Raw genomic sequence first — 18,910 nt, 5'->3', positions numbered from 1 at the left:
CTTCAGTTATTATATTTTAAGAAAAAAAGGTGCTGTGTCTTCATCTGTAAACATATAAATTACTCTAAATTTATATACATGTTATTTAGTGTTAATAAAGAAGTTTTCATTTTACTACTAGCTCTCCTGGAAACTCCCAAAATTTCTCTTGATGATTTTGAGAAACTGCAGGCACGTTACTGCACAATAGGCACGTGCATAGGCTGGCTGGAATCTTTCTGATTGTATTCTTTTTTACCCTATGCTCAATTCTTTCAGAGTTATTCTGATTTACGCTAAACTTGGCAAGATCTGTAAGTTTAGCTAGAGAAATACATTCCACTTTCTAACGCTTCCCTAGTTCGTAGCCACGTATGTCACTGATGTGAGACCTTTTGCTGTTCTTTCTCTGTGCTGCTCTTTCTAAACAGTTCCCTGATCAGGCAAGTCAGCTGAAATGGAATGTGCAGTTTTGTTTAACAATTCCTCCCAGTGCACCGCCAATTGCGCCTCCAGGAACACCTGCTGTTGTGCTGAAATCCAAAATGTTGTTTTTTGTAAGTAGAGCTATCTGTTTCAAAATTTTGTGGGCTGCGTGTCTTTGAAATCATCACGGGTTAGTAGCAAAATATAAGCATGCTATATCTGACAACTGTAATAGCTAAAAATGTTCTGATGTTTAGAAGCCTTGATTTGCATGCATCTGTTATGAGTTCAGTTAGTATTCCTATTCTCCTTCCTATAAAACAGAGCAACTCTTCATGTTTTGTGTTCTTAGGGAGATGTTGACAAGACATAAAGTTGAGTTCCCTCTGGGCTTCAGGTGTCTTCGAATGCTCAACTTCTGGGTGTTTTGTTCTCCTTTGAGGCACTAGCCACCTGGGTTAAGTGATATACACATTAGTGGTGCTGGGAAAGTATAGCAGGAATGAGATGTTTGGAACAAATCTGTGTTAGTGTCATCTCTGAGGCAATGCTCGCTGTAGGGTGCTTTTGAGAGGAAAATAGTCTACACCTGATTGACACATCTGCTGCAGAATTGATGTCTGAAAACTGAGGAGGTGGAAGCGCATGCTGTCTGTAGACCTGGAGTGTTTAACTGCATTGGAAGTTGCACTGAAGTACACGGTCATTCAATGTAACACACTTTTTGTTTTTTCCCATAGCTCCAGCTAACACAGAAAACAACAGTCCCACAGGAAGCTGTTAGTATTATTGTCCCAATTATTTATGATATGGCTTCGGGTACAACGCAACAGGCTGACATTCCCAGGCAGCAGAACTCTTCTGTTGCTGCTCCAATGATGGTTAGCAATATTCTAAAGAGGTTTGCTGAACTGAATTCACCACGACCAGGTACTGTACATGTCCAGTAGATATATTCTCTTCACCCAGAGATCTGTGACAAATCTCCAGTGTAAAACTAAACCTCTCTTAAGTCTGAATTCTTCTTGGTTTCTATCATACTTCTTTAGTGATACAAACTCCTGATGTGACAGGCAATACATAACTTAGTAGCAAGTACTGGCAACACAGCAGAAGGTTACACTGATAATTCAGGCTGGATTTTGCTGTTCTGCCCAAGTGATAGAATGCACCTCTTGTTGGCCCAACTCTAGCTGCGCAGTAGGAGTCATACTTTTTAACAGATGGGCCCAGAATGAGTCACAAGAAATATGCTATGGTCAAGTGTCAGTTTTCATGGTTAATTATGAAGTTATTGAGCTTAACAGTAGAATATAAAGGGATGTTAAAATAGTTATCAGAACTTGTCCATGTGCTGTGAATGATTAAAAGGTAATTGGAGTGATTGTATATTCCTTTGTCAGTGTACACACTGACAAAGGCGCATACAGTTCTGTCCACCAAACGTGCTGTGAAGTGTTTAAGCTAAATAGGTTGTTCTGAATGTTCATTGGCCCGTAGGTAGTGCACTGTGAGCAACATTGTGCTTTGCTTTCCTTCTTGTTTGTCATGCCTTTTTTTTTTTTTTTTTTAAATATTTGAAACATTGAACAACAGTAGCAGGTTCTTTGGGCAGCATGTTGTCTGTAAGCAGTGATTTGGGGTCCTAGTACACAGATGGCTCATAAGAACAGTAACTTTCAGTTCTGCTGTAGTTACATGCTGAAGAACAAAGCCTTTTTCCAATAACTCAGTGAATAGATTGAAGTTGTGAATCCAGAAGTTGAATTCTACTTCTATTTTGTATAATTATTCATCTTGTTGTTATGCGGTAATTTTAACTATGCTTGATGGTTTATTTCGATTGCTAGAACATGAGCAATGTTTATCTTAAATTGGTGTGGGTATGCATACATTTCTGAAAATTGTGATGAGATTTAAATTAACACGCATTTTCTGTTTAACATATAGTAATAGTGTAGGTAAATAGGAGAGAGAATAGCCTTGAGGGCATGTGGGATTACCTGCAAGAGTTCTGTATGTGGTGCAGAACTGTTGTTTGTATAGCACTTTTATTTCAAGATATGTTAACTAAACTTCAGGTGTTTCTTTTGGAAGGTGCTTCCCCACTGAGTTTCCCTAGTGTGGGGAAGGGTAGATACTTGTTTTGCTGTTTGATATTGCACTAAGTTGTGTTTTAAGGTAAACCCTCCACAAAATACTGCAGCATGGGGAGTAATTGTCAAAGCTGCTCTTGAGTATCCCAGGTGAGATGTCTTCTGATGATCATTAGATAGATCAGGATAGATAATTTTTGTTTGTCACACAAGTTTTGAAGTAGTTTGGGAATGCAGTACAGGGAGCAAAGTATAGACAGGGAAAGAAAGGCATATAAAAAGAGCTTGTGGCCCTAGCAGGACCTTACCCAGGCAAAGAAGAATGTAGCTAGCTGAACAGAGGACATTTCTAGCAGTCTTTCCTCTGACTTCTAAGAGAAAAAATGAGTCTGTATTTATCTATCTATTTATTTATTTATTTCCACCACCACCCTCCAGCCAAAGTAGGATCTTCCCTGAACACACTTGAAATGCAATTTCCTGTGTTCTTACTGTCAAAACTTACATTATTATATCTGGTAAGAGAATAAGATACCTTCTTTTCTTTGCCATTGAAAGGTGATAGGAGAGCTAATAGATGAAAGTAGATAGTTGGGAGACTTCTTTTACAACAGCAGTACGTGGGAGATCACAGATGCATATCCTTTCTCTTCTGATGCTATTGTGCTGTACCCAGGATTTTCCTACCTGTGTTAGCTCTTCTGCTGCACTAATTGCCATTTGCTCAGTTAAGTGAATTTTTCACTGTTTCAGTCAGAAAGGACCAGGGCTTCCCATCATGCACGTATGATATTACTGGCACTTTCATTGTAACCCGTAATCAGTGTTGCCTCGTTTTGGCTGTATCTTTTTTACCTTTCTCTCTTTGTGAGAAAGTATTTTGTATTCAGCTTAATTTTCCTCTTAATAAAATGGTAGTGCCTGAAAAGTAAGTTCTTTTGGAAGAGTTTTCTTTTCAGATCTGTGGGCAAACACATTCTGCTGTGTTTAACAGTAAAATGTTGACTCATTGTGAGTACGCTGTCTTTTCTGAGATCACTTTACCTATGCCTCCATGGGAAAAAGTATTTTATTTTGGGGGAATAATTATATGAACTGAGATGGAATCAATGCCCTGGAATAATAGGGTTAAACTTGAGCTGTAAGTCTACAACCTGCGTTATGTAGTGGACATCAGTCTGGTAAAGAAATGAAAGTCCCTACAGGTGCTGGAGGTTACACTTAGAGAGCAGCTCAAGGGACTCGTGATATTTCTTAAAGCACTTCATGACTAAGCATTTTTCAGTGTCTGATTTTCAGTGATGCAGTGGATGGTATCTAGCCCAGATTTGTAGCTTTGATATGACAATGGCTTGCCCAAAATAATCTTGGGAATCCCTAGTTTGGCAGTTAGGATTAATACATCCCAACAGGCTCTGCTCTTATCTCTTTGCTCACACTGTTGCTCCTTCAGCAACAAAATTCAATGTCTTCTAATGATGTTTCTTGAAATACACAGGAAAAATTCAGCCCACAATGACCAGGGTATGATAGTGGCTATTAATTGTATTCTTTTACCAGAAAACAGTAGACGAAAGTCACAGCTGCCTAATACTTCACCTTCTGTTGTTCTAATTAAACCCTTTTGCTTCTATTGGTTTTAACTTTTTTAAGCTATTTCAGAATGTGTGTGTGTTTTTGTCAGAAAATGCTGGTATTCAAAATTGAGACAGCTGTGGCTGGTTTTTCCTCTCTGTATTAGGTCTCAGCTGTTTGTAACAAAAGTCCATTTGCTCTGTGTTTTATTTTGCAGTTCAGATGTCAAGGGTAGAGCCAAATTAATTTACTTGAAAGAAACAGATTTCTGACTTTTGCCCAGTCTTGGAATTAGAAAAGCTTCCAAAACTAGGCTTAGGACAGAAAACATCTTCCAGCTGTTTCAGACTTGAGTCTTTTGAAATGTTTAGTTTCTGCTCTTAATCAATACAAATAGAACTTGAAAAAGTTTTTTGGTTGGGATTTTTTTTCTTTGTAAGACGTAGTGCTTTTAATTAATAACATCCAGAAAAATTCAGATTGCAGTGCCACGTACAATAAATTCTAGCATAGATTCAATCTGACACTCAAAAGCAATTAAAAGTTAAGAGCTTCTTGTAATTCTGTGACCAACAAAAGCGGTCCTGCTGGGAAAGCCGGAGCTACTTCAGTTAAAATCCCAACAAATCCCGACGTCCTTGGAGGTCGCTGGGATTTGCCGCTCGCGGTCACCACGTCTCGTCAACCCCTGCCCGTACAGGGGTAGTAGCCGTGCCGGCGTATCGCGGTGCCTCGGGAGGTTGTTGAGGGTGTGAAGGCGTGTCCGTGGAGTGATGCTAACCTGTCTCTTTTCCCTGTTCCAGGTGAATGCACAATATTTGCAGCCGTTCGTGATTTGATGGTTAATCTTACGCTGCCCCCTGGTGGGCGTCCCTAGACACTTTTAAAAGAAGGCTGAAAGTGAGACAAAACAGCAAAAAAAAAAAAAAAAAAAAAATCTAGTAAAGCCTTCAGTTAAAAGAGGACGTTTTAATTTTACCTTTTTTTTTTTTTTTTTAAGAGCTAACTAGAATAAACTGGCAAACTTTTCAGGGATGCACTTTCATCAAATGAGTATCACCACGACTTTTGTATAGTGCTGTTGTATAGTGTGTTTTAATGGGAGACACTTCAGACTAGGTAATAGATTGAAGTATCAGCTTGCTGGTAATAGATTTAATATTCTGTTTTATACTATAAAGATTATGAAAATGCCAAACTTGTTTGTTTTTCTGTTTTTCTTATGTTTTGGTGTAATAGTCTTTTTTTAAGGCAGGTCTGTCATTTTTGAATACTGTAAAACTGTGACAAACTTTATATTGAAGCTGTATTTTAATATGACTGCTTTGAATCCTTAAACAATTTATTTGGGCTTGTTGTAAACATGTCCCCAAAAAGCAATATTTAATAAACTGGATTAAAAAATCTTAAACTGGATGTCGTATAATCTTAAACTTTATTCCTCTCCACTGTAGCCACTGGCCAGATCTCTTGTAGTCACACTTAATTGGCTGTCTCTGTATGTGATCTTGTTTTCGCACACACACACCTGTGCTGCTAACTTAAAAACCAAAACCTTATTTATTTATTCTGTGGGTTTGCTTCAATCCGAGTCATAGGAAAACGGAGTTTGTTCATTTTCCTGATTGTATAAATAACTGGTAATTACTTAAAACAATGCTTCATTTCTTACAGTCGTGAGGAACTACATCTGTTCTGTCCCAAAAACAAAGTTTAGTGGAGGAAAGCACCTTTTTTCATCTGTCATGGAGTTTGTAGTTACAGGCACCTCTATAATAACAGACTCTTATTTGTCTTATTGTAAAGACAGGTAAGGTAGAAGCTTGAACTGTACACCATCAAACTGGAGAGGCTGATCCAAAAAAGAAACAACCTCACATTTAATTTTTTGAATTGTATGTAGATAACTGTCATGTCAGTGATGACTGAAGGCTCTTGTAATTGAATAAAATTTCCATCTTTAGGAACTACTCTGTCATTTAACCGTTTGTCCTCATGGATCAGTATTCTCAAATTTTTATTGAGTTCAAGTTGCTTTCCTGACTTCCTGCAAGAGTAGCTTTCTGCTGTGCTGCCTCACTCCCTTTGCAGAGCTCTGTCAGCTCCCTGCTCAGCTGAAGGATATTTTAAACTAATTTTAAAAAACTTTTGGTGGATGTATTCTAGCCTGCCTTGCGGGCTTTAAGGCTGCCTATTGCCCCTACAACTGTCGCAATGCTTCTTTCCCTATGAATGAATGAGTTTCAAAGCCCTTGCCATTAGAAATAATCTTTTGGTTAGTGTCTACTTCAGATTTCAGCCTTGAACCTTTGTTTTTGGGTGTTGCTACTGTATCAGTACTTCTCTGACCTGTGTGTATCTAACAGGTGGTTATGCAGTTTCTGCTTCTGAAATACAAAACTCAGCCACTGGAGTGAAAACCCTGGCAATCTTTAAATGTTGCTGCTGCTGCTAATCAGTTGGAAAGCTTTTGTATTTCTACCTTTTCACAACTAAACCGATGTTTTAAAATTGAGAGATGATACAAGTATGTCTGAAAAAGACTGGTTATTATGCTGGCTACGAGTCTGGATTCAAGGTCTGAGCATTCCCATGCCTAAAAGCAGCTTTCTGATACGCAGAGAAGTTACTTGCTGTTCCGAGTGCTAAGCGGCAGGTGAGTGTGCTGGTGGGGCTCGAGAGCTTCAGCACTTGGAAGTAAAAGGGAGGGGGGATGTCTCCCCACAGGGCAGAGAAAACAAAATATGTAGACTGGTAACAGATGGTGACGAACTGACATTCCCAATCTGAGATTATGGGAGGATTGAGTTTTATTTTATATTATACACAGCACTCCTCTTAACATACGCCACATTTTAAGCCTTTCTCCTAAATAATTAAATTCTTATGGGAAACGCTACTAGTAAAAGGAAGCATTTCTCACTGACCAGTGACACTTGTTCCTTTCAAAGAAATGACTGTGTGTGTTTGCAAGTGCAGTTTTAAGTTTCATTTTTCACGTGTTCAGTCTAGTTTTCTGGTAGCCAGATGTTGTACCCTGCTGCTGCATTGGGACTATTTGTAGATTTTCATTGTTAGGGGAGATTTGATTGTCCATTTATTTCACTAAAAGTGCTGCCTGCAGTGACCCCACATCCTGCGGTCCCCATAGATTGTTTCTAATAAACCTGCCTGTGGGACAAGCGTGAGAGAAATTGAATTATACAGAGAAAAATAGCAGTTTCTGAACTGATCCCCAGATCTGGCGTAGCAATGTTAGCCAGTGTCAAATGGGAACACAACTTTTTAACTATCCAAAAAGCCATCCCAGATGACAGCAATAGACTTTGTGGCTTTCCGGATAACAAGTATAGATCACGTTAAAGGTTTTCTTAATATAGAAAAGAGGGGAGAGGTTTTTTGAGCCCTGCAAATACTCAGACAAGGAGCTGAATCAAGGTGAGGTTTGGGGGGGCTTTTTGCTTGAAACTAAGTTTAAATTGCTTGTTATCCTTACACATTTGGGTGTCCTGCAGGTTGCCTTTGAGACTGCACGCATTTTAACTGAGTTTACAAGGATTGCAGGAAACGAGTTCTGATAATAAGTAGCTGAGACAAAACAAAGCTCCATAAAACTAGAAGCTGTTTTTCTTTCAAGAGCTGTAGTTTGTCTCTAAGCATGTGCTCAGTTTCATCTAGCAGTTGAAAGTTACTCTAGTTAGTGGGCATTTTAAAGCAAAATTTGTATGAAAAATAGACTGCTAGGAGAATATTTGGGTCATTTTAATCAGATTTACGATTAAACTGTCAAAGGTGTCACTTCAGAAGTTGTGCTATACTGGTTATTTTAGCTCAAGTGGTTATAGTTCCCCTGACCCAAATTTTTCTGTGGTACATGGATTTCAAATGTTTTTAAGGTAAGAATATATTTCAATAAAATAGTGTGTAATTGAAATGTATTAACTGTACATAGCATCTAGACTGTAGTTACAAAGCTGTGACTGCTGTGAAACCCCATAATAGCAATATAATTGAGAGTTTCTTATTTAAATTAAATCACATCGACTTCAAATATGCGAGGCTTTTCCTGAGACGTTCGAACGGCCACTGGTGGTTTGGCATTCAGTGGGTAGATCGTAATCTTTCGGGAATGTTTTTAAGACTTAACTTTGGCTCCAGGAGCATCGCACACCCGTGAAGCAGTGCTGTGCTGCCCCTTCGCTGCGTGGATGCTCTCCCCATGTATTCCCAGCCCCTCACATTTTTCCGGAGCGGTAATTAACTTCTTTGGGAAATGACCCTGCATAATAGGTTTTACAGGAAATGTCCAGCTGCTGCTCCAAAAGATAAGAGATGCTGAGTGAGGAAGGGTTGTACTCCTGTTGGTGGGAGGCTGGGCAGAGCAGCACGGATGCAGAAAGCTACAGCAGATTAAGCTTGGACAGCTTGAATTCCTGCCCGGAGAAATGGAGTTTGGAAGGGGCAGAGCCCCCGGAGCAGGACCACCCTCGCCTCGCACTTCGCTGGAGAGCTGCTGCACCCAGCCAGGAGCCACTGGCATAAGCAAATGCTGCAATGAAAATTGTCTCTGCTATGTGAAATAGGGCTCTCGTAGGGGTGAAAAATCATGTTTGGGCTTGTCATTGCCTGGTTTTACTCCTCCTGTGATTCCCCACTGCCGCACATTTTTAAAAGGCCATTATCGAGGCTGCATGTCCCAGAGCTGCACCTGAGGTGAGTTGCAGCTGCACCTGAGGCTTTCTTTTGGGGAGCAGAGGCTAAATGGGGAATTTGTCAGAAACTACAAAAAAGTGGTGTGCTAATAGGCCTGTCTGAGGTGGGGAAGGGTTTTGCTGACATCCTTGCCGTGGGTTAGGACAGGCAGCTCCCAGGGCAGAGCGGGTTCGGGTGAGAAGGGGATCCCCTCCCTCTCCTCTGCCTCGCCTGGGGATGCGCCTGCCTCCCTGACGTCTAATCCCTCTCAGGGCCACTGCAGCTAATCAAAAATAAATTAGGAGCCCTACCCTACCCTTAAGAAACCTGCACTGTGGCCTCGAAGCACTCGCATGTCTGCATTGCCGTAACCTGGTGCGTATGGGCAGGGAAACCCAGCAGCGAGGCCCCAGCTCTCACCCGCAGCCCCCCACCTGCCTGGAGACCTGCTGGCAGGGACCCCATGGGCCAGGACCAGCTTCCCACCAGCCCACCCTGCCCACGGCCCTGCCAGCCCTGCCTGCTGCTGCGGGGGCTGCTCCCTAATCAGGCAGCATGCTCCTTTATGCGTCTTTTATTTTTTGACGCTTCCTCCGTGACAAATACAGCCTTGAAAGCAGCTGGCAAGCTTGCAAAGCAGCAGGCAAACTGTAAGTGCTGCATTTAAAAGAGACAGAGAAAAGCGCTCCCGTCCTTTGAAGCTGATTTTGCAGCAGCAGAGGGAGGGAGGGAGGGGGCGGCGGGGGGGGGCTGCAGGCCAGCCTGGGCCCTACTGTGCTTTTGGCACAGATCCGTGCCGTGTTGGTCCCGCAAAGAGGGGACGGAGCCAGCCTGGTGCAGGGCTGGGAGCTGCTGGTGGTGTCTGTGGTGCTGCTCTGCATGGGAGCTCCTGCCTTGCTCCTCGAGGTGGGGTAGGATAGGATAGGATAGAATAGAATAGAATAGAATATTTCAGTTGGAAGTGACCTACATCGATCAACTAGCCCAACTGCCTGACCAATTCAGGGCTGACCAAATTAAAGCCTGTTAATAAGGGCATTGTCCAAATGCCTCTTAAACGCTGACAGGCTTGGGGCACTGACCACCTCTCTAGGAAGCCTGTTCCAGTGTTTGATCACCTTCCCGGTAAAGAAATGCTTTCTAATGTTCAGTCTGAACCTCCCCTGGCGCAGCTTTGAACCGTTCCGACGTGTCCTGTCGCTGGATCCCAAGGAGAAGAGCTGAGCAACTCCTTCTCCTCGTCCCCTCCTCAGGCAGCTGTAGAGAGCAATGAGGTGCTGCTCCTCAGCCTCCTTCTCTCCCAACTAGACAAGCCCAAAGCCCTCGGCTGCTCCTCACAGGACATGCCTTCCAGCCCTGTCACCACCTTTGTTGCCCTCGTCTGGATGCATTCAAGGATCTTTAACATCCTTCTTAAATTATGGGGCCCAGAACTGCATGCAGTACTCGAGGTGAGGCCGCACCAACGCCGAACGCAGCGGGATCATCCCCTCTTTTGACCGGCTGGCCGTGCTGTGTTTGATGCCCCCCAGGATGCGATTTGCCCCCTTGGCTGCCAGGGCACAGGGCTGACTCAAACTGAGTCAAACTGACAACCAGCCCCCCCAGCTCCCTTTCTGCAGGGCTGCTCGCCAGCCACTCCTCTCCCAATTTATACCTCTTATCAGGCCTCTGCTCGCGAAGCGCTGCAATGTTGTAGGAGCGCGTCCCGATTTTCGTGCGCAGCTGAGAAGCCACATTGTTGTTCATTGTGAACCGCCACAGGAGCAATTCCACGATACCGACAACAATACTGCCATTATCACACACCGGTGCTATTAAATAAGAGCTAACGCTTTGACTTGCCGATCTGTTAAAATATCAGCTAGCAGGACAGGCTAGATCTTGTTTAATTACATCTATCTTTCGTCCTGCTCCCATCAAAAGCTACAAGGAAAAGAAGTGTTTTTATACGTGTGCCATCAATGAGCTTGAATTTTAAAAAAAAGGGGTAAAGTGGATGCATACCTTAACTATTTGGACAGTCTGCAAAACTGACTGTTTCCTAGGAATTTAGCTATGTTAAAATAGCTGTTTTACAAAAATTACTGCGTGAGAACTGAAGTATAACTTCAAATACTACTGAATACCCCTCCACACTGAAACAGGCTGGTTGAGCCCACCTTAGCCAAGACCCCTGCTTAGCTGTCACCTCAGTGCCCAGAGCTACCGGCTGAGACCTAACCTGTATTTGAACCTAGCTCTACCCCTTCCACCTACTCAGCACTCTTGGGTTCAAGTTTTCCAGTTCAGCTCTCGGTTAACGTGTCAGGACACCATATGAGAAGCTGTTTGCCGAGCGGCTCTCCCAGCAGCACCTCCTGCCATGGAAAAACACCTCTCGTGTTCTCCACCCTGTCGCGCTGCACCAGTAGAGATGCAGGAGTCGGCTGGGGAAACCGAACTGCAGACCTCGGCTTTTGCCAGGCAGCTCTTGGGAACCCGCAGCAGTCACACTATTGAGTTTTCTGCTTAGCAGGAGTCTCCGAAGGGCGGGCTCCGTTTGAGCGTGTTTTCCGCTGCGAAATAAAAGTGAGCCAGGTAGCGAAGTCAGGCTTGCGGCGCTGACCTGCAGAACCTGCAGGCTGGCAAACTTCCCGGCTCCGTGCGGGACCTCTCCGGCTAGCTCTCTGCAAGCTGAATTTGCTCAGGGTGGGTATGGACACGTGTGGGGGTGAGTTAGTCGGGGCCGTTTGTCCCAATGGCCCAGGCCAGGTCCTGTCCCTCTCGTGTAGCAGTGTAGGTGCAGTCCCTCACCTTCATGGAGCTCCACGCTGAACGCACAGGCGTAACATGGGCGTTTGGGGTAGCTCTGCTCGGAAATGTTAAATTCCTTTTGATTTCTGTGTGCTGGAATTTACCTTGGGAGCAACTGTTGTGCTGTGTAGTGCCTTTCATTTCGTGGAATCTCACAAATGGGGACCAGGGCAAGCTTTGGAAATAAATTCATTCTTTCTTATGCTGCAGGTGCCCAGGTCTATAGATAGTTGGTCATAGTCAAGTTGAATTCATCTTAGATCTGAAAGCACACTTGTTGGTCCTGAAATCAGGTTTGTAAGTTGCTTTCCTCTACGCACTTCTGCATTTGTTATTTGTTCTTCTGCATTTGTTTTGTTGCAGATGGGTGCTTTAAAAAAAAAAAAAGGTTTGCCTACACACCCTCCGTCTCTTGCTCGTTGCACAGTTTGGCACAGTACAGTGCCATCCATGTTCAACTCTTTCTGAAGAGTCAGCTGCTCAAACAGGGAAAGTTTTAAGTCTGAAGGAATCAACCTTTTATTCAAACACACGGTTGACTAGCAAACAGCACATTCTGGGCATCCTGGAAGAGGATTATTCCAGTTTGTATCATTTTCTTCAGGTGATATGACCTTGAAACGTCGGTGGCATTCACGGTCGGGCAGTGATGCTGGGCAGAGCACGCAGCTGAAGCCCGAGGTGGCCCATCAGCCGCGTGGGTTTTGTTGTGCAGGTTTACCTAGTTTGTGGGCAGATGAAAGTTTTTGGACCAGTTTTGGCCCATCTTTTTTAACTTCTACCACTGCCTCAGAGACAGACATCAGCAAAAAGTCACAGACGTTATCCCAACCAGAATATTTCCAAAGAGTCCTCTTTTCTTTCATAATATGTGCAGCCCTGCATTGTGCAGGGTATTTGTGGGCAGCTTTACCAGTGCTGGGCGCAGAGCGGTTGTGGCCCTGAGGTGGCACTGCTGCTTCTCTTCACCTTCTCCTTGGGGGATCGGAGACCTCGATGAACTGATGGGTTCTGCAGAAATGAGAGTTTCTTCTTCCTCCTGGCTGAAGGCATTTGGGAGGGAGACCCGAGGTTCACTGCGCGTGTTGCAGAAGGTGCCAGAGGTCTGACTGCTCATACAGCTATAAAAAAAAGGTAAAACAAGGGGTTCTCCTTTGCATTTCATGAGAAATATAGGGCTGGCAGTGGCGTCCTCTGTCTCCAAACCCAGATCCATTGCAGACAAACGCCCTATAAAATGCTGTTTATAAACTTGGCAGGCTCCATCTTAAAGTTACGTGCTTTTGCCTAAACTCAGAAGTCCTCTCAGTATCCCCTGAGAGTGAGGCTCTTGGAGATCCTCACTGCTCTGAGCTTTGCAGTGCACTACAGAGATTATGTCAGCCACAGAAAGCTGTGAGCATGAGGTGATATTTTTAAGCGTCCAAGGAAAAAACTGCCCTTTTTCCATCTTGTTTCTCTGCTCCAGTCCCTTTGGGCAGAGTTAGGACCACAGTCAGGCAGCAGCTGTTAAATCATGATTTTAGAAGCATCTTGATTCATTCTCCTGCAGGAACAACAACAACAACATCCACCCAGCTACAGCTCCCTTTCAAAGACCTATCCTAACGTTAGGGAGGAGTGGAGGGAGCCGGAGGGAGGAATGCAGCACAGACTGGCCCGGAGCTGCTCAGCATCCCACGGAGGACCCACCGTGGGCTGGGCACAGGGACTGTCCCTGGCTGCTTCCCTCCTTCCCCATGGCTGGTCTCCCAGCCCAGGTGCTGGGACACCCTCCCTGCAACTGGGAGGGAGCGGGAACGTCTCTCTTGGGCTGACGTTGCCCGTTCTGTTGGGCTCTTCGTGCCTCAGACAGCTTCGGTCATCGGGTTGGGTTGTCCGTGCACAGGAGGAGGCAGATCCGTGAGGTGGATTGGAAGAAGAGGTGGGAGGGTGCCTGATCTCCATGCAAGTAAAGGAAAGAGAGTAGGAATTAATAAAGGAAAGACGTCAAGAGATCTAGAAGAGCAGGAGAGGCTGTCTGAGAGGGTACTTCAACTCTCCCCATTGAACTCAGCTTACCATTTTAGAGAGGTTAGTTTTAGGAAAGCAGCAGGCAGTTAGCTGTGTAGGATTCCTTGTTTGACCTTAAACAAAATATTTGCTGATGAAGGCCTGAACGAGCAAAGGCAGATTTTTAGGTTGCCACGTGACAAGCTTGGAGTCCCTCCAAAAGGAACGTTCTCCATCTTCTCACAACTCTCTTGTTCTAGTCCGGCTTGGCAATTTTGCAGAGAACGCCTCGCGCATTTGCCTTTGCCTCCATTGTTGGCATTTGCGAGCTGCTCTCTTCACTCCTCGGTGCAGTTATGCAGCACCCTCAGACATTTCTTACCTGCCTCTGCCAGCAGCAGGGCTCCTCAGTTAACCACACTAACCAAAATAAATTCCAAAAGAGGAATTTTAAAAGGAATTAATTTTTCTCTGCTTTTTTTCCCGTCCCACAGTTTCTTGGAGTTTTTTGTTCTATAGTCAAGATTTTACATGCATCACGTTATGGCTCTGGAGGACTTAAGTTAGCAAAGCTTATACATGCAAATGGTTTAAAAAAAATAATAAAGTCAACCTGTCATTATTGGGTTTTGGAGCAAATGTAATTATTTGAAAGCCTATTTATGTCTATATGCTTTGATTTAACACTACAAGGAAATTTTAAGACATTTAAAGTTTTGAACATTTAAAAAGTTTAAAATAGAGTTATTACAAGATTAATCTTTTATGCAAATTCTAATTCCAGTGGAGATAGCTGAGACAGGGGTACTGGGGTTTGGGTTGGATTTTGTTGTTTGGTTGTTTTTTTCAATGTGAACATCATTGTGTTTTTGCAAATCTGAATATAGCAACATTGTGCTAATCAACAGCAACGAACAGAAAGTGAGGCTGACCAGCCTGCATCATTGTTTTACTTCAGTGCTTTTCATACCTTAGTTTTCAAGGAAAGACATCGATACCTTACTCTGATTCTCTTTGATTTTCCAAATTTTCCTCCCCGTTTGAGTTGCACAGGCATTTAAAGAAAGAAAGAAAAAAAAGTAACCCCCTCCATCCCATCCCAAATCTTTGCCAGGGTGCCCCACATGCTAAAACGTGCAGGATTAGCCTGGTTCAGGGATTGGCAGAGCACAGGTTAAAGCTGACGAACTGAAGATCATGCAAACCGTGCAGGAACAGCCCAGCCCCGGAGAATTAATTCACATCAGAGAATTAATTCACATTGTCCTCTTGAGCGAGAGGTGTCCTGAGGAGCCTGCACCTGCCGGAGCGCACCGAAGGAGACCTTTCCCAGAATGGCACAGAGCCTTTTTTGAACTCCATAAACACTGTAACTGTGGGAAAGACTTCTTTCTCTTTTTTTTTCTTTTTTTTTTCTTTTTTTTTCTTTTTTTTTAAATAAAAATGTGACTCTGAACCTAGGTTGAAAAGAAGATTTGTTTAACCCTTCAGTTTCCAGTGGGAGGATGTTTAACATACATGTACACACACACACACACTCTCTCTCTATTCTTACTTTAGGTGAACCCACCTGCTGGACCTTGCGGCCTTGTCCCAAATTTGGCTCTGTTTGACTGTTCTGATAATGTTTTGCACAGAGAAATTGGGTCATTATTTCTTTTCCCCATAACGCCTCTATTTCATTCTTGCACTTTGAAGTCTTTGGGCAGAAGCTGACGTGGGAGCCTTAGGAACAAAAAGCAAATAATAGCTGGGGTTCAGTTGTGAACTGCCACCCACGTTGGTAATTTCTGACCTTTAATTTTGGGTATGCGCTTACAAAACCTGTGCTATCCGAACCCCGTTTTCCTGCCCTAAATAAGACTCTGTTTTTAACAGTCTCTGCTATTGTCTGGCTAACAGCTTCCTCCAGCCCTCCTCCCTGCACAGCTCTTGGTTCTTTTCCTCCATAGATCAGGAGTTAAAATAAAGCTTTTAGCAAATGTGACATTTCCTCCTCCTCCACTCTTCTATTGTCACAGATGATTTGATAGAACAAATCTAATTTTACCTTTAGCAAGTGGGGTATTTTTTGTTGGCTTTTTGCTTCTTGTTGTTGTTGTTTTAAACGGCAATTCTTATAATGACAGTGGAAATGTTCTTTTAAGTGAAGTGTTGATTTTTCTGGGGAAAAACATCCTCCAGCCTAGCTTTCTCTGGTTCCATGTATTTTTCCTAAAATTTGTAGTAGGTTTTCAATCTATAAGGGTACTTTTAACCTCATGGTTACTTGGGCCATACCTGGATCCATAAGAAAATGAAAATAAATATTTTTCCCTTCAACTACTTAATGTATCGCAGTTACTTGCTATCTGGCTCTGCTGTATACTTGGTAAGGACACAGCAGTATTCCTTCAGATGGAATATTTTCAGCATTTCAAACCCAAGATTTTTGTACTGGAGGGGTTTTCCACTTCTGTTCTCATTGTCCACTTTGAGGAAGAGTGCCTACTCTGTGCATAGTTCCCTGCCTCCATCCCTCCCCGTCCTGACCATCAGTGCTCTGTTGCCAAAATCTGGCATTTCATAGACTTTAATCTGAGAACCTTTGTTTCATTTCACAGATTATCTTCGTAAATTTGTCTCTGACAGGGAAGCTTAGTTATTTTCCACGAAATATTTCCAAAATGCTTCTGGTGTTTCAGTGTCGGACATGGCAGAATTTTTTTTGTCCCTGTTCGAACGCTGATGGAGCATGGAGATGTGGTCTAGCACTGACCCCCAGCAAGTATGCATTGCATAAGCTTATCGCTGCTCCCAGGAATTGCCCGGGTAGTGGGAGTTTCTCAACAGCAGGTTTGCCAGGGCCAAGCAGGCGTTCCTCAGAGCTGCTGTTCCTGGCAGCCTCACTGCTTTCAAGGACAACTTGATTATAAAGCTGCAAAGCGATTTTCTTTTTCAACACCATAGCATAAAAGAAAACTTCGCAATATCTAGGGAAACTATTCTCTCTTTCTCTTGCTCTGGCTGTCCTGGGGCAGGTATTGGGGGGGACAGCTGAAAATGGGGCAAGAGCAGCTGAGATTGCCCTCCTGGTCTGGTTGGGTGGCTCCACGCACAACAGTACATTCCATCACGGACATAAATTGCAAAGCGGGACGATGAATGATCCGTGCCGCGGGCGGCTGGGTCAGGGCTGCGGCAAAGCGGCGTAGTCGTGCTGTTGGTCTGACTTTGACGGGCTGAGAAACAACTGGATCTCTCACGCTACGTCCTGCGTCTTACCGAGCCTCCGCTTTCACAACAGCATGTGGTAAAATGCCGGCTCTTCGGATGGAAAACTCCCAGAAGCTGACAGGTCACAGCCTGAGTGGTTTTTAGCACCAGGTGGTGTTAAACAACCCACCGTCACCATAACCTGTTTGTTTCAGGTTTCCTGTATCTTGGCCTTTTCTAGATCCTGACTCTGATTCGTAGCTTATGCTTTTAAAGTAATTTTAACGACTGATGTTTTCTGCAGTTCATGGGAGAGTCCAAGTTCAGAAATGTTTATTTCTGGCTAGACAACACACAGTTTCACATCAGACATCAGGTATCAGGAAAATGAGGCACTTTATGTGGTAATACTTCATTCAATCAGAATATTTTTGCCTATTTGTGCTACTCCAACGCTTGCAAGAGATGCAGATTATAAAGAACCTTTTGAAGGACAGGAGTAGAGATGCTACAATGGTTTGAAAAATAAAAACATAACCAAACCCAAACTTTAACAGAGACTGGAGATGAAGAGCTTGAGGAGGAAAAAAATGAAGGTAAGAATGTAAATGTATTTATTTCCTAGCTAAGGTTATGTTCCACGTTACAGGGAAATTCAAAAAGGAATTTGGCAGGTGATAGGATTTAAAGACTTAAGCTTTTTACATTTTTTTTTCCTCTCTGCCAAATAGTTAATTTAGGCTGCAGTAACCAATGACTCCTACACAGTGCTGGAAATGATAGCAACCAGGACTTGTTTTACCACTGCCAACAATCTGAATATTTCAGCAGCTGTGGAATTTGTTATGAATCAGGTCTGTGGCGTGAAAGTGGCCAAACGCAGGGTGGAAAGAAGAAATAAAGGTGATTCCTGTGTGGATGAACTCCTCGGAACCACTGGGATAACAGCAAAAAGAGAAAAAAAGATAAAGAAAAAACCGAAAAGGGAGCAGAGGAGGAACTAAAATGCAGAATAGTTGGGTGTGATGTTTAAATCTAGACTGTCCTTTCAAGACAAGGAAGCCGGTCTCATGACAATGATCACGACTCCGATTGCGCCATGGCAGAGGCTGCTCTCCCAAGCGAGGTTCCTGGGATGGAAGGGTTTGTCCGGCAGCGAGCTCCTCGCTAGGAGCACACAGGAGGCTCCGGCTCTGCCCCGAGACGGCAGGGAAGACAGACTTCGAGGGAGCGCTGCCCTGAAACGACTTGCTGAAGTTTCAGGCTTTCTGCTGCCATTTGGCCAAGTTGCTCCTCAGCGGAGCAGTAGGGAAGCGTGAGAAGGTGGCAGCGGGCTGAGGGCTGCCTGTGCCCTGCAGCTTGTGTCCCTGGGCTCCCTAAAAGTCAGGAAAGAGGACGGAGGGAGCTGGCAACCACAGGCTTGGCACGTGCCCCGCAGCATCAGCGGCTGCCTGCAGGAGATACAACATTTCTTTCGGTTTTGTGCCTGGCCCCTGTGACTCCCTCTGTATTCCCTTTGGTACCGACTCTTCCACTCCCTTGGATAAAAAGCAGTAGTTAGGGGACAAAGGCAAAATTAAAGTGACTACTGCGCTGTGGGCTGACACTGAGGCCATTATGCTTTGACTGTACTGTTTGTGCCCCAGCACTCTTATTTTCCTGATTCGTTTGTGCTTATTTTTGGTACACTTATTTTGTTTTTCTCCAAAAGTAATGCACATCAAAACCAGCTTTTGGTAGTCAGCATCACCTTTGGGATGTTAGGGGTATGGGCGCATTCTTCCTGAAGATGTTTTTACTGGACATCTTTTTAGGTGGATGTATTCCTATTAGACTTCTGAGTTTATAAATCCTCATTTTTACAAAATCTTGAGCATACTTTTTTTAAAAATCTCCTTTAAAATATAGAAAGAATGTAAAAATATTTCCACTTTTTAATAAAAGCAATGTTTTTAATAGGGAAGGAAACCTCTTTTTCCAACATTTCATTTGCAAAGACCAATATAAGTCTGTGTGTGCACGTGCACAGAAGAGATCAAGACCAATTCGCATACAGAGTGCTTATCTTAGTTTTTGCTTTTTCCAGTTACACCTCCTCACCCCATCCGCTTCTTTGCGTGACTGACAGTTGATTGCACTTCCTTTTCCTAGCACATTTT

At 43.6% G+C, this 18,910-nt stretch overlaps 1 protein-coding gene across 1 annotated transcript in view; it reads left to right on the top strand.

Moving 5' to 3' along the window:
* Positions 1 to 5,487, top strand: part of MED14 (mediator complex subunit 14) — a 37,212-nt gene extending 31,725 nt beyond the window's left edge. Inside the window, exons 29-31 of the mRNA XM_069784950.1 lie at positions 411 to 536; positions 1,146 to 1,335; positions 4,880 to 5,487. Of these exons, the coding sequence (XP_069641051.1) occupies positions 411 to 536; positions 1,146 to 1,335; positions 4,880 to 4,953 (390 nt within the window). The 3' untranslated portion in view covers positions 4,954 to 5,487. The remainder of the gene's footprint in view (positions 1 to 410; positions 537 to 1,145; positions 1,336 to 4,879) is intronic.
* The last annotated feature ends 13,423 nt before the right edge of the window (positions 5,488 to 18,910 follow it).

This window comes from Haliaeetus albicilla, chromosome 6 (assembly GCF_947461875.1).
Source record: "Haliaeetus albicilla chromosome 6, bHalAlb1.1, whole genome shotgun sequence".
Taxonomy (NCBI): domain Eukaryota; kingdom Metazoa; phylum Chordata; class Aves; order Accipitriformes; family Accipitridae; genus Haliaeetus; species Haliaeetus albicilla.
Note: the sequence above shows the minus strand (reverse complement) of the source record. Positions and strands in the feature narration are given on the sequence as shown.